Here is a 24,239-nt window from a genome sequence, read left to right as displayed (position 1 = left end):
TGGCAAGACTTGAATGAGAAGATTTATTTCCACTTATGTTTTTATGAGTAAAGTGGATGAAGCTTTCAGCAGTAAATGAAGCTTAGCACGAAGATAATAATAGGAAATAGCTAACCTGGCTCTGTTTAAAGGTAACAAAATCCACCTACCAGCACATCTAAAGCTCACTAATTAACAAGTTAAGTATAATTTATTTAATCAGTGCAAAAACTTTGAGTAAAAGGAACAAGTTATAGTTTTATTGGGGTTACGTGTCAGACTATTTCTTGGCCAGGAGCAGTGACCTCTTTAAGTATCTGATAAACTAACTTCATATTTAGCTGGCATAGAGATGTGGCAAATTTGTGCTTAAGGTGGACATTGTTGTTGGATTGATTGTTTCTGTAAATTACATAGCATCTGAAATCCCATTTCTGAAATCAGAATTGAGATTTCAGACACTGCTAGATGATCCAACAAGCACTTTGTTTTAAACAGATTGAGGTTTTAAGCAGCTGGATGTACTGTTTTACTATTGAAGACGTTTGGCCATTTATCCATGGATCCATCAGATGAGTCTTCATGTTTTCAAGAATAAAACAGCAAGTCCAGTCACCTTTGATTTAATACTTCTAGATATCCTACTGCCCGAATAACCAACGATCGTTTTTTTACTTTGTGATTTTCAGAGTCACCAGAACACTCTCATCTATTAGAAATACAGTTCATGACACAAGGCAATCAATTTATGTCTCCATCATTCTCAAAAATGTCGTTTTTGCTGACACATTTTTTGCATGCCTTTTCTAGGCCTTGTTGGAGTTGATCTGTTCTCACGGTGAGCTCTGTGTGTGTGTGTGTGTGTGTGTTTCTGTGTGTGTGTGTGTATGTTTAGGCTTTAGAGGTTGTAGCTTCAGGTCGGGAGCAAAAGCAAAGAACAACAACCCCAAACAGCTGTAGAAACAGTAACTTGAGCCTGACAGGGACTCTGTGGAAAGCTAAAGAATCGATTAGCATTCCAGCAACCACAATACCCAAATATACAATGTAAAGATATCACACACGCCAGCACTTTTATTGTCTGAGTGACCACAGCAACCAGTGGTCCAAAACAACAACCTGACAATCCGGCTTTGAAAAGCAGTATGATTGATGTAAACTGTAACCCTCTGGCATATCGCTCCCTTAAAAATAACTCCACAAACTATAATTTCGGAGTCAGAAACATCTCAGATGTTCAGTTATATTTTCTGTGTCATGTATGGAAATACCAAGGCTCATGTTCTACAGGCTCAGCGGTCCTCCCAGTAGGTGGCCCCTGTTTAATGGAAATAATCAATATATCCAACAAATACAAATATGACTACACATACAGACTGAAAATGTATTGACTTGTGGTCATGGGACAACCCTGTAAGCGCTGAGCTCTTGTTAGAGTGTGTCTATAGCGGCAGAAAAATCAATCTATTTACAGCAGACAGTGACAGACCTAGATTTGCAGATGGGTGATCAGATTTCAACAGAGATGGAGATAGATGATGGGTGGCAGTGTGTGTGTTTCTGTGTTTGCGTGCCCGTGCCTGTGTGTATTTGTGTTTTTGGGGGGGGGTTGCATTGTGGCCACGGGGTGGCTTAGCAGAAAGATTACCCTTCTTCTGAGAAATAAAGGGGGTAGGAGGCAGGTTTTCTTTTCTAAGGGGGTCCCAAATCCGTACCTAAAGAGCCACGAGATTACAAAACCGAGATTGAGCCTGCAGATTACAGGGATGAAACGTCCCGTGAGAACCTCCCTTAAAGCGTGGTGAGGGATGCAGGATTGTGGGTCTTTGAATAATTCACCTCCCTGCCTCCCATTACAGTACTCTAAAATACCATAAAACCTTTCAGAGAGGCCCTACAGTAAATTATCACCACTTTCCTTTTTAAAAAGCATCTGAGACTCTGATTTTAGTAACATTTTGCAGCGAGTTGTACAACATTTTCACTTCAAAATGAGATATCCCCTATTCAACATGATTATATGTTGCCGTTATGTGCCGTTTTAAGCTCTTCACCTTCAAAATAGTGACAGTTCTGAGGATTAATTACCTTATTTCTGAATATTAAGTGACAAGCATTTGCTAAAAAATGAAAAAAGAAGTTAAAGTGTGCTTTTTAAAAAACTAAACCCTTCCATATTCTTTCACAGGGATCCACACATGGTCACTTAAGGATTAATAAGGCTAAAGGTTGCGAGACAGAGGTCATAATAACCCAGCAGAGAATTAGATATGCTTCAAAAATGTAGTCGCCACCTTTTATCTCTGCAGACATTCTGCAAACACTGCCGATTAACACTGACGACTGCCTTGGCCACATGTTTGTTTGGCTTTTAGCTGATAAAACTATCAGAGTCTTGTCTGGCACAAAGTTGTTGCTAATCTCCCACTCTTCTGCTTGAAAATGACCTCTGTGCAGTTGTGAAGGCAGTAAATTATGACCACAGTACTTATGGGACATTAGTATAATTACTGTAAACAAGAGAGACCATTAGAGAAGAGATTAGCAGCCTCTAAGGTATATTTTATATTGTTTGCTCCTGAGCTGGAGTTCATGTTAAATCTACAAAGAATAATGGTTTACAACACTTTAAAATATTGCAAGTAGAACTGTTAGCGATGTTCAGATTAATCATTAAAATAAATGGAGTAAATTAGCAGAGTAGAGTGGAGACATGGAACAACACTAGCTTGTCACTAACTTTGCTGTTTGGCGCTGGGCAGGTAGTGTACAGTCGATTTATCAAAGCTTTTCTCCTGAAAACATCTGCCTGCTACTGCTGGAAACAAGGTTAATGAGAGTAGTGAGACTAAACCATAACAGTAAAGTTGCAGGCTTAAAACCAAAACAATGACCTTAAAAGACGCTTTAATTTGAGGGTATCTACATCAGATGTACAAACTGTAGTCCTTTATACACACAGTCCTTCTACTGTGTAGAACTGATGAGGAAAAAAAAAACTTAAAAAGACAAAATATTTAACATTCGGTTGCAAATAGAGGTGTGCAGTACATGTACAAACAAATCTTTATCATACTTTACTGAATCACCGTCGTCACTGATTGAATCAGTGAGCAGTGGAGCTCTACTCACTGGGGACTGAGAACACCGTTATCATCTCAACTGTGATTCACACTACGTTACCTCCTCCTTAAAGCATATTAAAAGACAGTGAAAGCTACAGAAACAGCTTTAAATAAAAGGCTTGTGAGCTATTAAACTTAAGTGTAGTGTTTGTAGAGGTTAGTTTTGTACTGAACTGAACGTGACGGCTTGGACTAGCAAAAGAACGTACGACTGAACCGAAGGCGGTCAAAATCAGTGCTGAATACATTCACTTCCTCATGTACATTTGAACAGTGATGCAACTGGTTATCTTAGGTAAAAAAGTGAAACAATTACACACTGCACAAAGTTCAGTTCAAAGAATCGAATCAGCAAAGTGATTTATGATTTCCACCTCCTTTGCAGTTTCAAGTCTGCAACCCAGAGAGATTAACAGACTCTCCTGGTGACGTTCTGCCAGACCTGTGCTGCAGCCATTTTCACTTCTTCACTTAATGTGGATGTGAACCCCTTCAAACACAGTTAAAGCTAAAAATCTGCTGACTTTTAACATTATAGTCATGATTTCATGGTAAACCCAATGTGACATCCAATGGGACAGACATAATGATACAAAATTGTGTGTCTCCTTGTACTTTGAGACTGCACTGTAAACGTACTCTATGTGTGTGCGCATACTTTCCACGTCCTTGCCTCGAGCAGGTGTGGCAATTGTAGGTAGAGCTCAGACAGTGTGTTTTTGTATGTGTGTGCTACTTTACTCCCGCAGGTTGGTTTCCAGATGGGACTGCTGCTGGAGAGTGTGAGTCACCGTGTCTGTTAAGAAGCCCGGCGCAGCATCATCATACCTGAGTGCTACCAGACATGTCTGTCTGTCTATGAGGGCTTTCATGTAAAGAAATGTGTGTGTGAGGTTGGAAGTCAAATATCACCTTTCCTGTTTGCTTTTACAGCCACTCTTCCATAATTTCACCTCTACATCTTCACTCAAACAGACGTCTAATCTCAGATTTTTACAGACAAAACAAGCTGGGGGAGACGACACCTGAGGGCCAAACGTTTATGCACCTTTCTCGGTGACTAATGTTATTTCACATACTTAACAACCTTAAGACCTCGGGTTGTAATCTTGAAGACAAACCTCTCCAAATCTGGCACAGTTCGGTCACTTTGGCTGCATAATTTATGACTTGTGTTGACCAAGAGGAGTCACAAAGGGACATACGTTGGAAATGCAACATCAACTTACAACATAATCACATGGTAGTCTGACCCAAAGTCATCATATTGCGCTACGTTCCTAAAACGGACCTACTGACCTAATGTGGGTTTTTTTTTCTTTCTTTTTTTTCCCAGTATACCATCTACAAAGAAAAGAGTTTTGTGGATAACCAAATTTCCCTCAGAGGATTGAGAAAGCATCTACATATAGTACAAATCTCATTTTAAATCTTTTTTTTCAGTTTGTCTAAACTTATCAAACTTATCTTGAAATTTTAAAAAAATACTGAAGCTATCAAAGAGCCTCTACACCTTTCTACCATTACCTTGTTTCCGTAATTACAGTCAATTACTGCCACATATCATCCTATTCATAAAGATAATGCTACTTAAAAATGTCTCCCATCTTGATGATCCAGCAGAGGGAAGGAAAAGCACTGTGGACAATGTGCAACAATTAAAGCAGGCTCACACCATGTTGTGAGCTGCTATTGTTTGAAGTAATTACAGTGTGCACAACAGAGCCCAGGGCAAGGTGCGAAGCAATTTACTCATCGTTGTTCATCAGCAGAAAACAAGAAAGTACTGCGTCTGAGTGATGTCTTTGCGTAGGAGGAGGAGGGGGGAAATGTTTGTGCTACACCAGGAGCCGAAAGTGAGCCAAATGGCAGAGGCCACGAGAGGCAGGGTTAGTTACACACCTGTTTGAAAACTCTACAAATGATAAGACTTTGTTCCACAACTTCTAAAACGTGATTGAGAGGATCAAACAGGCGCACACAGGTGTTTTCTTTTTCTTCCTGCCAGTCTCTTATCAAGCAAAGTAAATGTCTTCCGTTGGTCATGATAAGCAGCTCATTACTTTACAGCTCTTGAGACACATTTTAAAAGCAGCTCCCACACATGACAGACTTCATCAGCGCATTTGTGTCTCAATGCAGTTTCGCTGTAGTCTGCCAGCCAAAATTGCTGAGTTCCTGATGTGTTCATGCTCTACAAACTCCATTTCCACTGAGTGTCGCTCATTTGGTGTCAAAAAACTGCAATATGGACCTCAGCTCTGCACACAAGCATCAAATAGTCAGCAGCGTTCACCCAAACAAGACACTCTCATGACCCTCTCCTTCAGTTTTTGTGGAATACGTTTTTCTTTCTGCACTAGTTTTATGGTCTCTGACACAGAAATTGTGTGAGTTACATAAATATGTCCAAAAAAAGCTGAGCATGTCAATGTGTGTGAGTGGGGAAAGATATGTTCAGACTCAAACTGAGGCTGACAACTGTGGAAGTCTGGACAGACCTACTGAGACTCACCGACTTTGAGAGGATTAATGATGACAGCCTGAAATCTGACTGACACTGGAAAGACATGGAACTAATGGGGGGTTTGGTCAGCTAAAAAAAGCATGAACCTGAGCTTTGGGTGCATTTGCTCACGTAATCTTTACCTTTTATTAGGGGGTGTTGTCAAATTCAAATGGAAACATCAACAAAGGCCCCTAAAGTGAAGAGGAAACAGTATTGTACCTGAGGAAGCATGGCACAGTGAGAGGAAATGTGTGTAGATCAGGGTAAAAAAAACAGGAAATAAAAGAGGAGGATCAGAGAGAGGTATTTTAAAGTAAAGACAGGGAATTTAACTGTATTTTTATAAAGGATGAGTTTGAGTTTGATAGAGAGGAGGGCAGTAAAACATATAGTGAAATAATGGATACAAGTGTTTTACAGTCAATTGGTGAAGGGCTCCCCCTGCTGGTAGGAGGAACCAAAGACTGGATACAGATAAAATTCAAGCATGAATTTTTCCCAAATATTTTATTTAAATTTTAAATAGAAATGTACAACTCAGATAAAATGGTAGTGGACAATTGAACTGGCAAAATAATCACAAACTAAAACACAAAAATCAGAAATCCGCAACCTAAATAAAAGTCAGTAGTTTCAACATAACTGTCTTAAAGAAGATGGTCTTACTCTACTCTCACTCACTCAGGTGCACTATTTGTCTGTCAAATGCTTTGGGAACATATCGAAGAAAACTGAGAAAAACTAAGAGACAGTCAGTAGAAGGGACGCATAACATACAGCCCTGATAATTTATTTAATTTCAAAGATGTTTTATTGAAATGTGAGATACTGCCCTTTTGAAACAAACCAAACAAACTGTTTGAAAATGAAAATATGAAACACTGTTCACTGTTGATGCTGTTCATGAAAAGGATTTAAAAACAAAGGACAAACTCATCCATGTTTCTGAAATATTATGCGATAAATATTAAGAGCAACAAAGCAAATAGTTTACAATGAATTTAACATTTAAAAAGCTGTAACTAAAGCATTTCATTCTATTGTATTGTAGGATGAGTGCGACTATCTGTAGCACTAAAAAGTCCATACATCACACTAAGCAGTCATAATGCTTTTCCCTCTTGAAACACACTAATTAATTAAAAAGTCTTATTGGTTCATCCTGTTGTCCTGTTGTCATCCTGGTATATTATGTTTGTTATAGTTGTTGTGTCCTCTTTATAATTTGAGAAAAATAAAAAACAGATCAATAATCAGATAATCTATTTACTGTTTATTGTATAACATAACACATGCCTGATGGTCTAAAGCTTATATAACAGACTGTTGGTCAATCATTGAGTTGTGATCAGACCTATATGGTCCATTTTATCTGTATCACTGTCCCTGACATTGATTGTATTGTGACTTACCTGTAAATCTTAATCAATCATACATCATCCATTTTATATCACCAATCCTCTGTTAATACTGCTGCACCAAATCCCTCTGGAGAGAGCTCAAGACTTACAATACTGTCTGAAAAACTTACAACTTAATTTGTATTGTAGGAGCATTAAACTGTCTTGTTCTGTCTTGTAAAAGGGTTTAATTTTTCTACCAGTTTTTGAGGAAAGACGATTATATTTAATTTTATCCTGTTTGGCTGAAGAAAGAAAATTACCTTCATTCGTTCGTCCTTTGTCAAAACTTAGTGCAATAGTCTTTATTATAGGATACCAGAAAACAAAACAACACAATACAACATACAAGACACAACCAAAAAAGAGAGAAATTAATATTCAAAGCCGCATTTTTCCATGTCACAAAATTAGTAATGTTGAGAATTCACACTTTGCACATTTCAGTCTCAGTCACAATCGCAAAATTCAAGTTGATTAAGTCGTCGCGTCAGTGTACCTGACGTTATTTTACCACACACACATTCATGATTTACACATTTGATATAATTGTGTAGAACATTTCCCATTCCTGATGTCTGAGGAAAAAACGAAAGTATTTAGTAAATTCTTACAGAATATTATGTAATAAACATGTCGCACTGCCAAATCTCAAATCCCCTGCCCTCTGAACAGGTTAAGTGAGATAATCCTCAACTAATCCACATATCACTGTCTTTAATCTCTTAATCCAGTTTTCGCAAAACTACAGATTAGATCAAGTTTTCTGGCAGATGTAAAGGCCCCTTTTTGTGGTTTAAGAAGCACTTTTGGTGAGTCAGTACAGCCCTAAGAAATAAGATTGTGCATACCAAGTTCAACACTGGGTAAAATAATGATTCTGTTATATTTACCTCTACAAGAGAGGTTACTAGTTACCCTGTTGACTACAAGCTGTGTCTCAAGATGGTTAAAAGCCAACTATTAGTTCTGTGTGCACCTTAGTTTCATCAATTAGCCTAATTCCCTTTTAGTGCAAACAATTTTAAAAGTCCCCTTTGTGACGCAATCCTACAACTGAAGACACTTTTTTGTCTTTAACAGTGTACAATAAACTATAAAGCCACTTGTTAGTAGCCTTTATTCCAGAGTATTTTAACCTTGTGTCCAGGATTGGGTTGCAACAGCTATTTGTAAGTCCATCATTAGTTTTGTGTGTAAAATCTTTACTAAATTCTTAGTAAGTGCTAGCTAGTTTCAAACTAGTGATTTACTAAATCAGGTTGCACCATTAAAACTTTTGGAATGTCTTAGCTTGTAAAGACTTCAGTAATGTGTAAATGTGTAAATTAAAATGTAGCATTAACAGTTTTAGGAGGGCAGATGATTAAATAAACTTCACTTTCTTAAATGTTGTTTTATCTATTTATGCATATGCATTTCAGAGTTTATCTGATTACACTAACCTAGCTAACTGACATTATTTGAGAGAGTCCCAAATGTATTGGTATTTATTTTATATTATTTGCTCTTAAAAGTGCAGTTTATAACATTTCTCTTTTTTTTTGGCGTCCTAAAATTGTTGGGACCTACACATGGGCAAGAAAAAGTTAAAAACTCTGGAATAATGTAATTTTTTATAGTGTTTCTCAACCAACATCAAGACTGTACCTTGTGATGTGGTGAGATGGAGCAAAACTTTAATAATAGAGAATGCAATAAAAAGGGACTTCTACAACACCTGCCCAGTTTAGTTACAGTACACCCTCTTCCTATGTAAAATATACCTTCCTCCTAAACTTCCCCTATATCATCCTCATCCCACACAGCCACATATTGTTTATATTCTCCTGATTCCTTCTTCACAGGCAGCTAGTTGGTCTTGGTCATACTCTTGGACTTCAGGTCTGCCAACTTGTTGGTGACAAAGTTCCACTTGAAGGAAGCGTCTTCGCTCCCTCCTCCCAGTGAGACGTATTTGGAGAAGCTGTTGTTGCTGCTCCCTCCTCCTCCTCCTTCACTCTCCTCTCCCTCTGTAATCTGCCCATCCTGCCTTTCCTCCCCTCCGGCCGCTATCACCCCTTCCTCACCCTGCCCTGCAGTCGCCTCATTTGCAGCAGAGGCAGCAGCAGCTGCCGCCTCTGCCTGCTTCTTGGCAGCCCAGTTGGCTGCAAAGCTTTCCCAGAATGCTGTGCGCCTAGCGGGTCGTGGAGGCTCCTCCGGCTTTACTGCAAGTGGACTGGGAATTCAGAGAAAGTAGAGGGGTTAGATATGAAAGAAAATCAAATACAAGTGGTGGTTTTGGCTTTGAAGGGTTTAAGGCTTCTGATCTTAGATTTTATTCTAGTGCTGAACTCTCTACACTCTACCAGGCTGAGGTTCAAAACATTTTTAGTTCAACATTTCTTGGAGAGAGAGCTGCACTGAGGACAGAAACACCAAAGCTCAGCTGGCAGACAGATTGGTTAGAAAGAGGGTTTGACCACAGTAAAAAAAAAAAAGGCAAGGGGTGATAAAAGAAATAGTACTACTAGCAGCCTCGTAGATGCCAAGGTCATAAACCAATCCCAGTAAGCATCTAGCATTTAGTGTAGTATAGTGAAGTATTTCAATTAAAATGAGATAAAACTTGGTTGAAAATTTACAATTTTTTGGAGGACTTTCTTACATATAATAACAGTTGTTCCAACAGCATTTCAGTGACTATTTCAATGTGTGTTTAGCATCTGTTTCACATTATAGAACCATTTCAGTGTTGTTGAAATAATGATGATATGTAACTTAGATGTCTAAAAATCTTTAATCTCTACACCAAATTCAGCCCAGTTTTAACCTTGACATTTAGATGTCTTTTGTCCAGCGAATCACCAAATCACAGGGTAACTGGGATATTAAGTCTTTGTAATTCATATTTTAATCTACATTTTAATCAGAGATCTTTATTCTAGGTTATTTCAGGTCGAGACAAGTTGTCAGTTAGCTAACTCTTCCCACTTAAGTTTAACTTAACTACACGTTTATTTCAGCCTCCTTGAAGTGTTGCGTAACTGGATTGGGGTTGATAATTAAACTCCACTCTGATCTCTGTCATAATTGCAGAAAAGAGCTCTCAGAACAAATACTTCATGCAGAGACTTCAAAGACACCTCATAGTCTTGTTTTCACCTACACAAACCTTACAGATGGTGATAAGTGCAGGGCGGACAGATGTCAACACAAGAGACAGATTTCAACTCACTGGTCAGCGACTGGCGGGCTCTCAGTCTCCTCTAGAAGCTGGTGTTCATCGTCTTTGTTGAAGAGAGCTGATAGCCTGTTCCAGCTTTTAGTTCCAGCCCCCTGCATCTGGACACACAACCAACCACACACACAGGGTCAAAGGTCAAAGTAGGTGCAGATTTGGAGGCTTTTAGAGCCTCAGCTGAGCATAGATCTCTGTGATACTTATAGAGGAAGACCTCTTAGCATTTACTATTATATTCTTTCTTGTGTCACAGTGTAGTTGTTACATACAGTGAATTTAGTTAGCAGCTATGCGGCCATTTTATAAACTGCATTTGTCTGTGTGAAGCCTGTGTTTTTTAGGGTTCACTCACATTCTTAAAGTATTTTCTTAATTTTAGAAATATAATATCCCAAAAATCAACCCACGTACTTTCCTGGCCAACTGGGAGACGGCATTGGGTCCCTCATCTTCTTGCACTGGACTCATATCATTCTCCATCTCACAGACCTGCAACAGCAAAACAAAAGACAACATGCATATATTTAACCTGTGCATGCAGAAATGTACACAATTTATTCACAACGTACTGTCACAACATAATGTTAATACAGATGCACAGGATTGGTGCACATAGGATGCCATCTAGTGCATATAGTGGGTACTACAACAATGTCAACATGAAAACACCTAAGGAGACTAATATACACAAAAAAAGATCATCAACTAGATATAGAGTTGATTTCTTGAGCCTAAATTATTGGCAGTTTTCTTTTTCTTGGAAACTTATCATTCCAGTTTTCGGATTGTTTCCATATTTTTTTGGTTTTCACATCAGTGCATGTTCTGACATGAAGAAAGATCATAGTGATTCACTTTAGTTGTCTCAGATTTCACAAGGGCATGTGGAGCAACGTCCACTCAAATAGCAGTGATAACAACTCTGCACATCCATTTAAATGGAAACTATCTCTGCAAACACACACACATACACAGTATTCCCTGTCATCCCTGGCATTGTGAGAGATCGCAGTTTGAAGCTGTTGGCTGGCTCGGTGAGTACACCCCGCGGCCCTGGCTATCTGTCTCATCCCCCCCCCCCCTTGTCAGTCAGTCAGTGGAATGCCAACTAATCCGTTTGTTCAGCTCCCGTGCAGGATCCAGTTTCTCAGCACTCTAGAGATGTGGGTCAACGCAACACTGTCTGTTTCACTGGTACCAAACCCTGGATGGAGTGCAGGTGTTGCAATAAGACCATGAAGCAATTGTATAATGCTCGTTGCATAGCTTTCATGTACAGTACTTCCATTACAAGTTGCTTTTTTGGTGCTGTGAAAACATCTCATATCTGCTAGTGGACTCCATTTGTGACGCTGGAAAGAGAAGAGTTCACGGTGGAGCTGTATGCCAGTAATAAACAATGCCATACATATAATATATAAATGCACAAGAGGAAGCATTGTTAAGGCCTAACATCAGCCTTTAAGTTCCCTTTGCACAGAAAACAGCCTGAATATCAAGCTCCTCTTCCCTGCAATGAATAAGAAATGATCAGCAAAACAAAACCTGATGACTTTCTGACTTCAATGCCAACAGCCACATCAACTCTCTGATAGTTTTCCATATGTACACAAATCACTAAGAGGAGCGCAGGTGGAGTAAGACAGGAAAAAGTTATGTTTCTGTACCTCTTCAGCAGTGTCCTCCTCATACTCAGGATTAAGAGTCTTCATCACTTTGCTCTTATAAACCTTCCACACAGGATTCATTCTTGCACAAATAGATGCTCAATAGTCCTGTGAAGACCTCTCTATGCCTTTATGGTCCACCCTCCACCAAAGTCTCCACTTCCAGCTTCAGCTATCTCAGTTGGGCCAACTTTGACCTGTGTCCATGCATAAAGTTCTCAGCAGGTCTTAGACAGAAACAAAGCGCGGGGAACTTGTTCAGCAGCGAGGCCCGCGCTGTTTCATACTGCTTCTCCTGGTCAGATTATGTCTCGTCTCATCAAACCAACAGGGTTGACAGCTGCTTTCGTCCCCACAGAGTGTCTGAACAGGTAAAGCTGGGAAGCTGTGCTGTGCATGCGCCCACACAGTTGCACACACTAACACACACACACACACACACACACACATGCACACAACCGGCGTCACGGTTCAGAATCCCTGCCTTGGTTACCTGGAAACAGGTGTGGATTTCCTCATGCATATTTCAGAGAGTCTCTTTTCCAGAGCCAGCTAGGTCCATTGTCTGCCAGCGTTGGTAAACTGGCTCCTGTAACCCTGATGCATATGCACGCACACTCACACAAGTACACACACATGCACAGTATGGTCCTGTTTATAATGTAGAATGAAAGCTTATTTGGATGATTTTAAAACTACAGCAGCTCAGTGCCTTGAGCAAGTTCATGTGTTCATCATGTTTCAATCAAAGTTTGCTCTTAACTCTTCTTAATAATAAAGAAGAAGAAGAAAAAAAATGCATTAATCTCTTGTAATCTGACCTGTAGTTTCCCATAAATTTATTCTGTACACGTTCATACCTGCAATTTATTTATGCAAACACACTTTTATACCATCTCACCACACTTATCTTCCACTGTTACCTGGCCACTTCCTTGCAGTCCTCCCCTCTGCTCTCATTGGTTGTCCCAGCATATCAGTCAAAACATTAATCAGATTCATGAACACCGCAAGGTTTTTTGTGACTGGTCGCTTGGCAACCTGAGAGGGCTGGCGAGTGTCGTGTAGATAAAGGGAGATATATAAAGCTTTGATGACTGATTGGGTTTCAACAGCCACCCACAACAAAACAACCCACTACAGAAATATACAGTGTTTAGACACATATGCTAATATCTGAGAAATAAATGTAATGGTAACTAAATACGTCTCAGTTATCTCTTTTATTGCAGCAACGATAACTGCATGGCAACCCCCCCCCCCCAAAACTATATGTTGACTATAACAATTGTCCATTTGGTATACATTTACTGTATGTCAAGCCTTGATGATAATCTTGATTATACAGCAGAGAAATCTGATCTGAGCTCTCCTGCTTCTGGTTTTGATTACCATACAGAATTAGACAGTAATGAAGCTGTAAGATTGTGCAAATCCATAAGATCAACAGGAATTATGAATGCAGTTCTATGGACAAGGGTTAGTTTCATGTTTATACACACATACTGATGGATGTTGGTTATTTGAAGAGCAGCCAGTTTGGTTGTATTTGGAGCACATCAGGTTTCAGATTGCAAAGGACACGCCCAAGTTTCACCAGAATTAACACAACAAAGGCAGTGGATTGTTATGGACGCAGCATGGCCTCTTTACTGACCTACATGTCTTTGTTTTAAGGATTATGTAATACAACTTTTGAATAATAAAAACAGTGCACCAGTGGAGATTTCATTACAAAAATAAAAGAGCACACGTATGAAGGTTTAGAGCAGGAAATCATACAGGACTTTTGCATCGGAAATATCCGTTAATACACAATGAGGTCACGATGAGATGAGGTTGACACATGTCACTGTCTCACTCACTCTGGATATCTGTATTTACATATTATTATCAAACCTCTCACTAGAGATCACAGTTTACTAAGCTGCCTAACCTGCAGAAATCCTGAAATCAACTTTGAGAGGCCAAATTCTTCCTGGAATCCAAATAGTGTGCATTTAACATCAGTAAAGATACATGAGAGAGAGGAACATGGTACACATGGCACACATTTGTGTTTTCTGGAGATTTTAGCTACATCTTATGGCCTATCTTAACCATGTAAGACAAGATTTTTTTTTTGTCAAACTGTTATTTCCAAGGTCAAGAATGACATGATGATGATACATGGTGCAACAATTGTGAGGACAATAAGCCTAATTACTTTGTTTTGCAGTTGCACAGTGCCCATATGAGTATAACATCAACATGCCCATATGAGTATAACATCAACATTACATTCCAATTTAAATACATACACATGCACACAAGAGAAGATGACGGGTGTGTGTGTGTGTGTGTGTGTGGGGGGGTGGGGGTGGGGGGGGGGGGGGGGGGGGGGTTGTAGACCATGGATGCTGTGCTAAAGGAGATAATTCATGGCCATAAGTCCATAAGTTCAGATAAAAATACAGCAAGGATGCAAAAACTCTAGAGATACAAGGTATAGATAGATGTAGTACAATACATTATGTCGAGAAATGGTGTTATTTTCCTGACCACATAATATATATATATAATATCAGAGTGGAACTGGAGACTGGAACAAAAAAACATTGAAGTTTTTTGGATTATTCCACTACGTACTCATTAATTAATTTCTAAGTATCTAATTTTCTTGTTATGCACACACCTTGCTCATATTCTCCAATCAAAGTCTGCAAAAAAAACAATTTTCTTCTGATCACAGACTGCCGTCTCTAACCTTGACGCTGCCACTTCCTCTTTGTTTATACTATCATGCCCATTGTGATCATTTAAATTAATAATTGGCAGAAGTATCCTTCGCTATAAACTCACTAATTGGCAAATTCAGAGCTTAAATATAGACAGTGTATCAGTGAATCCTCCATATATCCTCTTCTTTCCTGGATTTTGTTTCAATGATTTCTTATATTCATTTGCTTATTTATTACTGATAAGTTGTTTTCCAGATTAAAATCAAATACTGTGTAATAAATACTGTCACATACTGCTGCAGGTCATTGCCTCAAATCACCATCAGGTGGCTCAAGAGTCCTTCACAATGTTGAACATCTGGTTTTGGACATAATGAAGAAGCAAAAATTGCCTTTATTTTAAATGTGCCATGATTATTAATATAATTTATCATCACATAACAATCTTCTGATGCTTGTATAAAGTAATGAGGGTTTTTTTCCGCATCATTTTAGTAATGAAAGACAAAATACAACAGTAAATACATAATTAGCAAACATTTAATTAAAAATGTTTAAGTAAAAGTGTCATGATAGCAGTCAGAGGTTCTTTTTAGGAAATTCAAAGCTACAAAAAAGGAAGAGGCTTCATTATTTGGCAGTTTAAAGTCTCAAAATTGTGATCAATAAGTTTGATTTTATGTTTCTTGACAACCTTCACAAACACAAATTATCAACATTACGACCATCATTGTATTGTCCTCTGTCGAACAGTCAGCCATTCTGTTTTACAATATTTGGCCAAGATGCGTCATTGTTTGATTTCTTCCTGTCCAAAGGTCTCTGTGAATGTGGGTCAATACATTTGTTTGTATCATCATATTCTCTGTACACGAGAAAACCATTTGTGTTTGAGTGTTTCCTTGAGTGCTTGCATGTTTGCCTTTCAGCTTGTTGCCATCCACAGAAGCTGGCAGCGGTGGAGAGTTGTCTCCTTACACATTAAAGTCACTTGTTCTATGAATATTAGCTGAAGATGGTTTTGATTGCAATTGATTGCTGACAGTGCTGTCTCTGCATGCAACACCTGGTAAGACAAAAAAAAAAACAAATCTGGGATTGGTTTCATGACAACCAAGATGCTTGCTTCTGCAGAAATTTAAAAAATCCTCCTTTTCTACCGCTGATCTGAACCAAATGCGATACAGTTACTTTTGCTCATGCCTGTGGGGTGCCTGAGTCTCTATATGTGTGTGTATACCCAGGGCAGTGCATCCTATGCAAGGGATGCAACCTTTTTTAGTATTGTGTTATTGCCCTTGCCTTCTTTTTTTGACCACTAGGAGGCGACAGTTAAACAATCCAGTGCTCCAGTGGTGAGCTGGTGAGCTGTGGAACATAATGTACAGAACACAGTGTACATGTACGTTACTCCATCACTGTTTATCCTACACATGCAGAGATGCCACATTGTCAACATGTTCAAAGTCACCTGTGGGATCAACAACAGCTGAGCCCTTTCTGAAGAAAGTCTGCATTATCTTCCAAACTATATTACATCTTAAATGCAAAAGCACATGAGCGGTGTCATTTTGAGAAGATTCAGTTTCATATTTTCATACTTTTCATGTGTTTTCATACATTTGACTTGTATTTTCCATGCCGAGGATATCATTACCAACAGAAATAATAAAGATTTTGGCCAAGTGAAAGCTAATCCGATGGACAAAGGGATGTGTCCCACACAAGAAGGCTGCAGCAAATCAATTCAACCTCTTTTGTCGAGGCAGACTTCCCACCAGCACAGAGTGAAGCACTATGTGGGGTTGCTGTTGGAGGGGAAGGATGGTAGTCTTCGCTGACCTGTCACATGGACAGATTCTCCTCACCATTGAATCTAGACCAGAAGCCACAAAAATAACCAGAGGCATGTCATTAAATAAACCAGAACATATTATCACGAGTCTTGAAAGGATACAATTCATCATTCATTGAACTGAGTTTTATAGCTCCCATTAGCTCTGTGTCCTTATAGGGATGACATCAGCGTCAGTTGGTTGCAATCTGCAACCTCACTGCTTGATGGCACTAAATCCTACACATCTTTAAGTATTTGCACACCGAAAGAATACAAGATTTTGATATGAAAACTTACACTCTCAAAAGAAACCTATCGTATGTGGTGGGATAAGTATTCAGATCCTTAAGTAAAATGTCAAATTAGCAATACAACAGTGTAAAAATACTCTATTACAAGAAGGTACAAGTCCTGCATTCAATATTTTACATGAGAAAAAGCATATAAGTATTGCCAGCAAAATATACTTCAAGTATCAAAAGTATAAGTACTCCCTGTGCAGAAAAATCTCTCCTGTGAGTGTCTTTTTACATCATATTACTGGAATATTTTACTGATGTGTTTACAGTATGTGCAAGCAGGATTTGTGGAGCTTATTCTAACTTCTATACATGCTGTTGGGTAATTTAATTAATAAAAATTCAGCATATTTTGTGTGTAAACTAACTCTCCAACGTAACTAATAATTATTGCTGTCAAATAAATGTAGTAGAGTAAATAATACAAGTACAATATTTCCCTCTCAACTGTAGTGGAGTCGAAGTAAAGTAGCATAAAATGGAAATACAAGTAGCTCAAAACTATATCATTGTTGTGTTGTCGTGTGCTACTTAAATAAATGTGCATAGTTATATCCATCAATACAAATGTGTTACTTGGGATGCTATAGTGTTCTATACCCTAAACCCTAATCTGAGTGTAGTGAACGTGCACTATAGGAACTCTATAAACATCCATAGGTCAGTGCAGGTGAACCAGATGATCCTCTGACATAACACATTACACTCTTTGCTAATTTGGAGTCTAGGACCTTTGCGGCAGGCAGCACCTCACATCTGTGCTCGTCCTTCTCCTCAGCTCCCCCTCTACAGTATCTTGTCACCCCAAGCCCACATGCTCATATCCGCTGGTGTCCATGTAACACTCATCCATTTAAGAGTCTGTTGTTGAGCCTCCTGTGGCAGCTTGGATTGGACGGTGAAATTCCAGCAGTGTGTGTTCTGTATGTGTGTGGCCCTGGGGAGAGATTAAAATGATCATGCATGTGTGAATGCTAACTGGACAGAATTTTTCCACACCAAAATAGATCTGGATGTAAAGGCAGAGCCACCCTGGGAAGATGAAAATTGGCTGATCCTCAAACACAGTATGAGCCATGTGCTGAATGGGTAAAGGGGTGCGACATGGACCCTGTTGCCCTTTGCTCTATTTACACTGAAGGAATACCTGACTGAAATAAAGGTTAAAGCAAATGTGACTGGAAATTTCAAGTTGTATAAATCTGACAGTCACTCTCATCCAAAAGCTGATTGATCATTTTGATGATGTAGTGACATTACAGTATACAGGTCATTAGCTCAGATATGGTCGATCAGCTGCTTGGCCTGCTTTACTGTATATGTACAGTTTGTCCTTTGGTTGATGCAACAGACCACATTAAATAACTTGTTTGACATTCTGATAAATATCCTCATTCACTTGCTGAGAGTTAGATGAAAAGATCTTTGTCTGCGCGGTAAATATGAAGCTGCAGCCAGAAGCTGGTTAGCTTAGCTTTGCGTAAAGCCTGGAAACAGGAGGAAACAGCCAGCCTGGCGCTGTCCAACTGTAACAAAATCAGTCTGCCAGCACCTCTAAAGCTCACTGATTAACAAGATATCCCATTTCTTTAATCCATGTGAAAAAACAATGTGAAAAAACAACTTGTGGTTTTAAGTTGCATCATTTTTAATGGACAGACATGACAGCAGTGCTGATCTTTGCAACTCTCTGCAAGAAATTTCCACCAATTTTGAACTATTCTTTTAAAATTAAGAAATGTTTGCTACCTTCTCTTCACAGGCTCAATACTGTACTGTATATCTGAGAGTGTTTAATCTGATTTACTGTTAGAGGCCTGAAGAGAAGAGGTTAAAGTTTACAATATAACACAAGGAGTAAAGATTGGATTCAGAAACAAAAAGTAAATTTGAGTAGCAGAATTTTTCTTCTTTCCTCGCAACTCCTCAGACTTATATTTAGCACCACTGTTCTATTGTATAAATTCTGTCTTGATCAAGCATTAATCGAAAGGAGGTGCATGAAAAAAAATGATGTATTGGGGCATAAAGAAGTTCTGCAGAGAAATATTCCCCACAGTAGGATTAGGATCATAATCTCTGTCAGACCAACTCAAATCATCCACAGTTTATCTTAATTTTTGTTTGCTGAAACTATGTCATGTCTCATGACAAGTCAAGTGGGAGTTGAACCACATGCAAAATATTTGCTTATACAAATGTAGAAACAAATGTAAATTACATACATCATGTGGCTTAATGGTAAAGTGTGGCGAAGTGTGTCAATCCAAACAACAAAGAATAGTCTCACTGAAAAAATCAAAATGAGATTAAAAAAATGAAGGAAAACATCGACACAGACTTACTCCTACATCTTCTCTGTCTGTTTCTCAAGTCACATTTTTTCTCCATAAACAAATCTGACTATCAAATATGTACATTTACATTGTATAAACAGAGATTTCTTACTCATTATGTTGTCGATCACCTTATTGTGCTGCAGTATACAGCTTTATGAAGACTTATCGGTCACCTGCAAAAGGCAAAATGGACAAATGACTTCTAAAAAATGTCAGACTAGCACCATTGGAGAACACAGGTCCATTTGTATTAGTGTGTATTTGTGTTTGCATACACCCATGAGTGCATTCATATTTGTACCCTTGTATACACACATGCATGTTTAAAAAAACAAGCTGTTATGTAACGCAGCCATTGCATGAACACCACTGGTTGCACGCATTTCCTTCTATGTTCCTCTCATGTTTTATGAGGCCCTGCAGACGTTTGAGTTTCAGCACAGTTGCTTCCCATCGTGCCAACTATTGTGTAACACACAATAAAATGCCCATTCACAGCTCATCTTACCTCCCAAAACAGGCTTTCATTGGTGTTGTTTTTCCTCTGGACTCTCAAGGTTATTAGTCACAACCTTTTTCATTTGTGCACACACACACACACTTGTAGATCTCAGCTGATAAATGTGGGGTGTAAGGCTTTGAATATGTGCCTTTTTGCAGTATTTCGTCTCACATATCATCTCATTGTGTTGTCATAGACTCCTCAAATCAGCATTGCAACAGGCCTATTTGTACACTCACTTGGGGAGGAACGTTGCTAACTATCAACACATCACTTGTAGTCTAATCACTCATAATAACTAATTGTATAATAATAATAGAGGTGTGAAAAGAGGTTCGACATTGCGCAGCATAATGTTGAACACAATGACACAGATAACAATGCAGAAATACAAATAAAACCACACCTATATCCATAATTCTGTTGCCCCGGGGTATGCTGGAAGGTTTTCCCACATGTGTAAACCCCAGGGAAGCTATGATGTATACTCTTTGTTTTATTAAGAATGAATTGGCCAAACTAGACCCCAGTGAGCCAAGCTGTTCATATACAGTTTACATGCTCACATTACTCCAGTTACCGTGAATTACCAGTTAACACAGTCCATCCACCAGCATCACTCAAGTTTTTGATGTGAGCCGCAGGTTGACTGAGTTTCTTAAGTCCTGACCTCTGTGTTTTCTTTGAACACACACGCACAAATAAAACTTCTTCTCACCCATGGCCTACTAAAGGCCCTGCTGAAAGGTTGATCTGTCAGTAAACAGTGAAGCATTCAAGTGACTACCTGCAGACACTGAGGTCTAAAAGACAGATGATTCAATCGCCCTTTCATCAGCAGCGAAAGGATGGATGATGAGTCCAATGACCAATTCAAATCAGTTAAGCAAACCTGTTTCCATGTTGGAGTTTAGATCAGATTAAACCTTGGAATTTGTCAAACATTCTTCTGTTTCATGAGTTTCAGTTAATGTCAGCAGTAGGACAGGAAATTGCTCCAACATTTTACATAATTGACCCACAGAAGGAGGAAAAAATACATTTGTTTCTGAATGTGTCTTTTCCCTCTTTATATGTCTTGATTCAAGAAGAAACCGATTAGCATACTGATTAGAAAACACATATGACAAATTGATCAGGATTCTGCTTTTAGCCAGGCCAAAAAGTCAAAAACTTGAGGCTGGATAGTACGCCAAATTATTAGACAACATTCAACCAACCAATCAACATTCATACAGTAATGTACAGACACAATAATAACGTTGAAACCTGTGTACCTACAGTTTATTATGCTTCAAATCTATTGCTGTTGTTGCTGAGGTTGTGAACTCATGCAGTGATATCCTCAATTCAAGGACTATGGAGGCGGTTTTGCATGTTTTATTATGCTGCACATGAACTATAATTACATGTACTTTACTGTTGACTGAGTCCATGCAGCCATTTCTTCCATTCACTTGTGTGGTCATACTACATAGACTGTTATATGTGTATTATGATTGAATATGAAATGTAGAAGAATAAGGTGAAATAGCACACCACTCAATGACATCAACAGCAACCATTTTCTTGTTTACAAAAAGTAGGGATAGCATTGTCGGTGAGTCAGTCCACCACTTTGGTCCCAAGTGAAATACCTCAACAACTATTGATGGACTGTCACACTAACCCTAATGACTTTGATCCCATAACATTTCCCCTAGTGCCATCACGAGGTTGATATTTTTGGTTTTGAGTAAAATACCATGTGGATGGATTGCCATGAACTTTGGTACAGATGTTCATGTTGCCCACAGAATGAATTTACAACTTCGGTGATCCCTTCACTTTCCATGTGGCACCATCATCAGGTCAAAATGTTTGGTTTATGACCAAATATCTGCAAAAATAAATGATATTCCCATCAGCCTCAGCTGCACTTTGTGTTTATAGAAAAGGACTGTCCTCTTGCTTTCCAGGATTACTGACCAAGTTATAACTGAAAAGAGAAACCAGTGTGGTGTCACAAGCTTCATGCCAGGATAATTCTGTAATTGAAATGTGGCACTGGCATCTGGGTGGAAACATTTTGGCAACAGGACACACACAGGTTATTTTGGTAAGGAGAATCACTGGTCACACAGGTTTACAGGTGATCTATGCTTGAGAGTACTAGAGAGGAATGTTTGTGCTCCAGTTTGTTTACTTAAACAGTCATGAGATACCCTGAAGACACTGAGGAGCTCTTTTCAAAGAGTTGGCCCTTCATATCCAAACACCTTTCTCAAATTGCATAAGTGGTTGCATGCTCGTCTGTGTGCTTGTGTAAGGATTTTTTTTTTAGGATAACCTGTTCAAACCAGCTGAGGAGCAGTTACAAGCAGATTTTTATTGCAGGGCTGGAGGCAGCTCCCCAACAGTGGGCCTGCTGTTTCGCTAAAAAGGAGTTTAAAGTTCACCTCCAAGAAGTAAACACACATACAGGCACATATATAGAAGAGTTTAGAAATATGCTGCTCTACACATGTGTTAGACATACAAAGTTTTCAAGCAGAACACACATACACCTGGCTTCATGTATACAGATTGCAGCAGAATTCAGTCAAGAACATACATAACGTGCATACAACAAATACATTTCTTGGTACCTGCACCAAAATGTCACCTGGGTGGAGTTTTGGTTTTGATCAAAGCGGTTCCTTGTGGTCCTGATCGACGGTTTAAACTCATGTGATTCATTAAAGATGATAAAAATAACACCCATGCATGAGCTCATAGAAAGAAATTATCTTCAACAACAAGAATACAAACCTTGTGTTTTTGACTCCTCTTAAAAGCCCTAGAGCAGTGTAGCACTAGATAAACATGGGCATGCTCAATGTCAGCACAAAACAGACACAAAAAACGTCAGAGAAACTTCATGTAGTAAACAATGTCATATAATACATGTGCTTGCGTGCATGAACATGAGTGTGAGCATGTTAGCCAGCAAGGATGACCAGTGTACATGACAGTGCCATGAATCATGTTATGCAACAGAGCCATATGACCCTAGAGACCAGTTAACTGACAGCTCATCTGACCAATGAGGAGCAGCTTTGATCCAGATCAAATTTTACAAGCAGTAAATTTTCTTGTGTTGACTGTTCCTGTGGTTCCAACTGGATGCAGCCCCACAGTTTACGATCAACATCCATATGAAGCAACGCGTGCCTCAGCAGCCTCTCTTACAAAACGGAGTCTCTCGGATGACCATGCACTCCAAAATTAACCTGCCCTGGCCTAAATTGTATGAGTGAAGAAGAGAAGGGGTGTCTGCCAAGGGAAGATTAGATGGAGGGATTCAGGGGGATGGAGGGATGAGATGAGAGGATTAAAATGTAATAGCTATCATTCAGCTCTGCATTCTCTTTATAGCAGTGTTGGATGTGGATCTCTGGAACAGCAACTGATGTAAGAGGAACTTTATCAGGTGCCAGATGAGTTATAGATACAACAGTGACAGAAAAGGAAGCTGAAAAAGTAGTAAACAGAACGGAGGGTGTCACATTTGGACACAAGCAACACGAATGGCAGCTGAGTTACAAGTTAGAGTAAACAGAGTAAATACAGAAGCTCACATCACAAGGTGCAGGTATGACATGCTGACACAGAAACAAAATACATTAGCACTCCATGTACTGGAGAGCTAAAGCTTAGCTTTCCCTGACTCTGCTGTTAGAAGACCAGCAATGTATGACTAAAGGGAAAACATGTCAAAGTTTACAGAGGTAATGTAAAACTTAGATACATTCAGTTTGTTGCAAGAAAGTCGCTAGATTAAATCCCAGAACCTGCTGGGAAAATTTGGGCAGAGGCAGAATATGAAGGGTTAAAATCCTCCAGTTCCTCAGCAGATCACATTGAGCAAAACAAAACCTATACAGCAGCTCCCACGCTAAATACATGGCTGTGAGGCAGACCATTAAGGAAAAAGCAAACATTTCTGTTAAGCATTGTTTTGCATGTTTTTGACTGCTCATGGTACACACCCAGTGCACTCACTTAACTACTGTAGATGTCAGCGTAATAATCACTCAGTCACTCAACAGTCAGCAGACAACTTGCAGGAGCCCTCAGGTATTTAAGCCACTAGAGCTATTCCCAAAAAAGGCGCGACTTCCTTTAAAGTATGTGTGTTAATGATAAACAAGTTTAAAGATGACTTCTTTTTTTTTTTATTTAAGGGGCACAAATTTTGCACATTAAGTTCAGTTTACTTGTCATGAGAAGTATTACTCAGCTTGTAGACACAGTTGTCTTCTGTGACCATGGAGAAAGTTTTCTAAAGTCTGAAAAAATAACCTTGATGACATCATCTAGGATTGGGTTTGAGACTTGTAACAGAAAGCTTCTGATACTAGCTGAAGGTTGGGGTTTGAAAAAGGTCAGCATTTAGGAGGCAGGGAGGGAACTAATGAAAGATGCTATTGAGTTGCATTATGGGAATTGTAGATTGAAATGTGTATTTGGAGCTTGACCCATACTAGAGATTAAAAGTCAGGATATCTCTGCACTTGCTGCTTCAATTTTTTATCCATTATTTTTCAAATCTGTCTCTCAAAAGTCCCCTGACTTTATGGAAGTGCAATACTACATCACAGGAGTACCTGTTTAAGCA

General features: G+C 39.0%; 1 protein-coding gene across 1 annotated transcript; it reads right to left on the bottom strand.

Annotated features, from left to right (window-relative positions):
* Positions 1 to 8,800: 8,800 nt before the first annotated feature.
* On the bottom strand, positions 8,801 to 11,984 carry LOC121904902 (uncharacterized protein C1orf232). The gene is made up of 4 exons (XM_042422697.1): positions 11,904 to 11,984; positions 10,648 to 10,725; positions 10,231 to 10,337; positions 8,801 to 9,231 (listed from the first exon to the last, which is right to left on the bottom strand). The coding sequence occupies exons 1-4, from the start codon at positions 11,982 to 11,984 to the stop codon at positions 8,865 to 8,867; spliced, it is 633 nt and encodes a 210-aa protein (XP_042278631.1). The 3' UTR covers positions 8,801 to 8,864.
* Between the last annotated feature and the right edge of the window lie 12,255 nt (positions 11,985 to 24,239).

This window comes from Thunnus maccoyii, chromosome 10 (assembly GCF_910596095.1).
Source record: "Thunnus maccoyii chromosome 10, fThuMac1.1, whole genome shotgun sequence".
Classification (NCBI taxonomy): Eukaryota; Metazoa; Chordata; class Actinopteri; order Scombriformes; family Scombridae; genus Thunnus; species Thunnus maccoyii.
The sequence above is the reverse complement of the archived record's forward strand: the minus strand, read 5'-3'. Positions and strand labels throughout refer to the sequence as shown.

What these genes read in the sequence shown, in the direction of transcription:
- LOC121904902 (XM_042422697.1), bottom strand. Translation starts at nt 11,984, where the DNA reads ATGAATCCTGTGTGGAAGGTTTATAAGAGCAAAGTGATGAAGACTCTT. An exon ending in TCTCCCAGTTGGCCAGGAAA is followed by an intron (nt 10,338 to 10,647) that starts GTACGTGGGTTG and finishes TTGTGTGTCCAG; the next exon opens with ATGCAGGGGGCTGGAACTAA. An exon ending in AGCCCGCCAGTCGCTGACCA is followed by an intron (nt 9,232 to 10,230) that starts GTGAGTTGAAAT and finishes CTGAATTCCCAG; the next exon opens with TCCACTTGCAGTAAAGCCGG.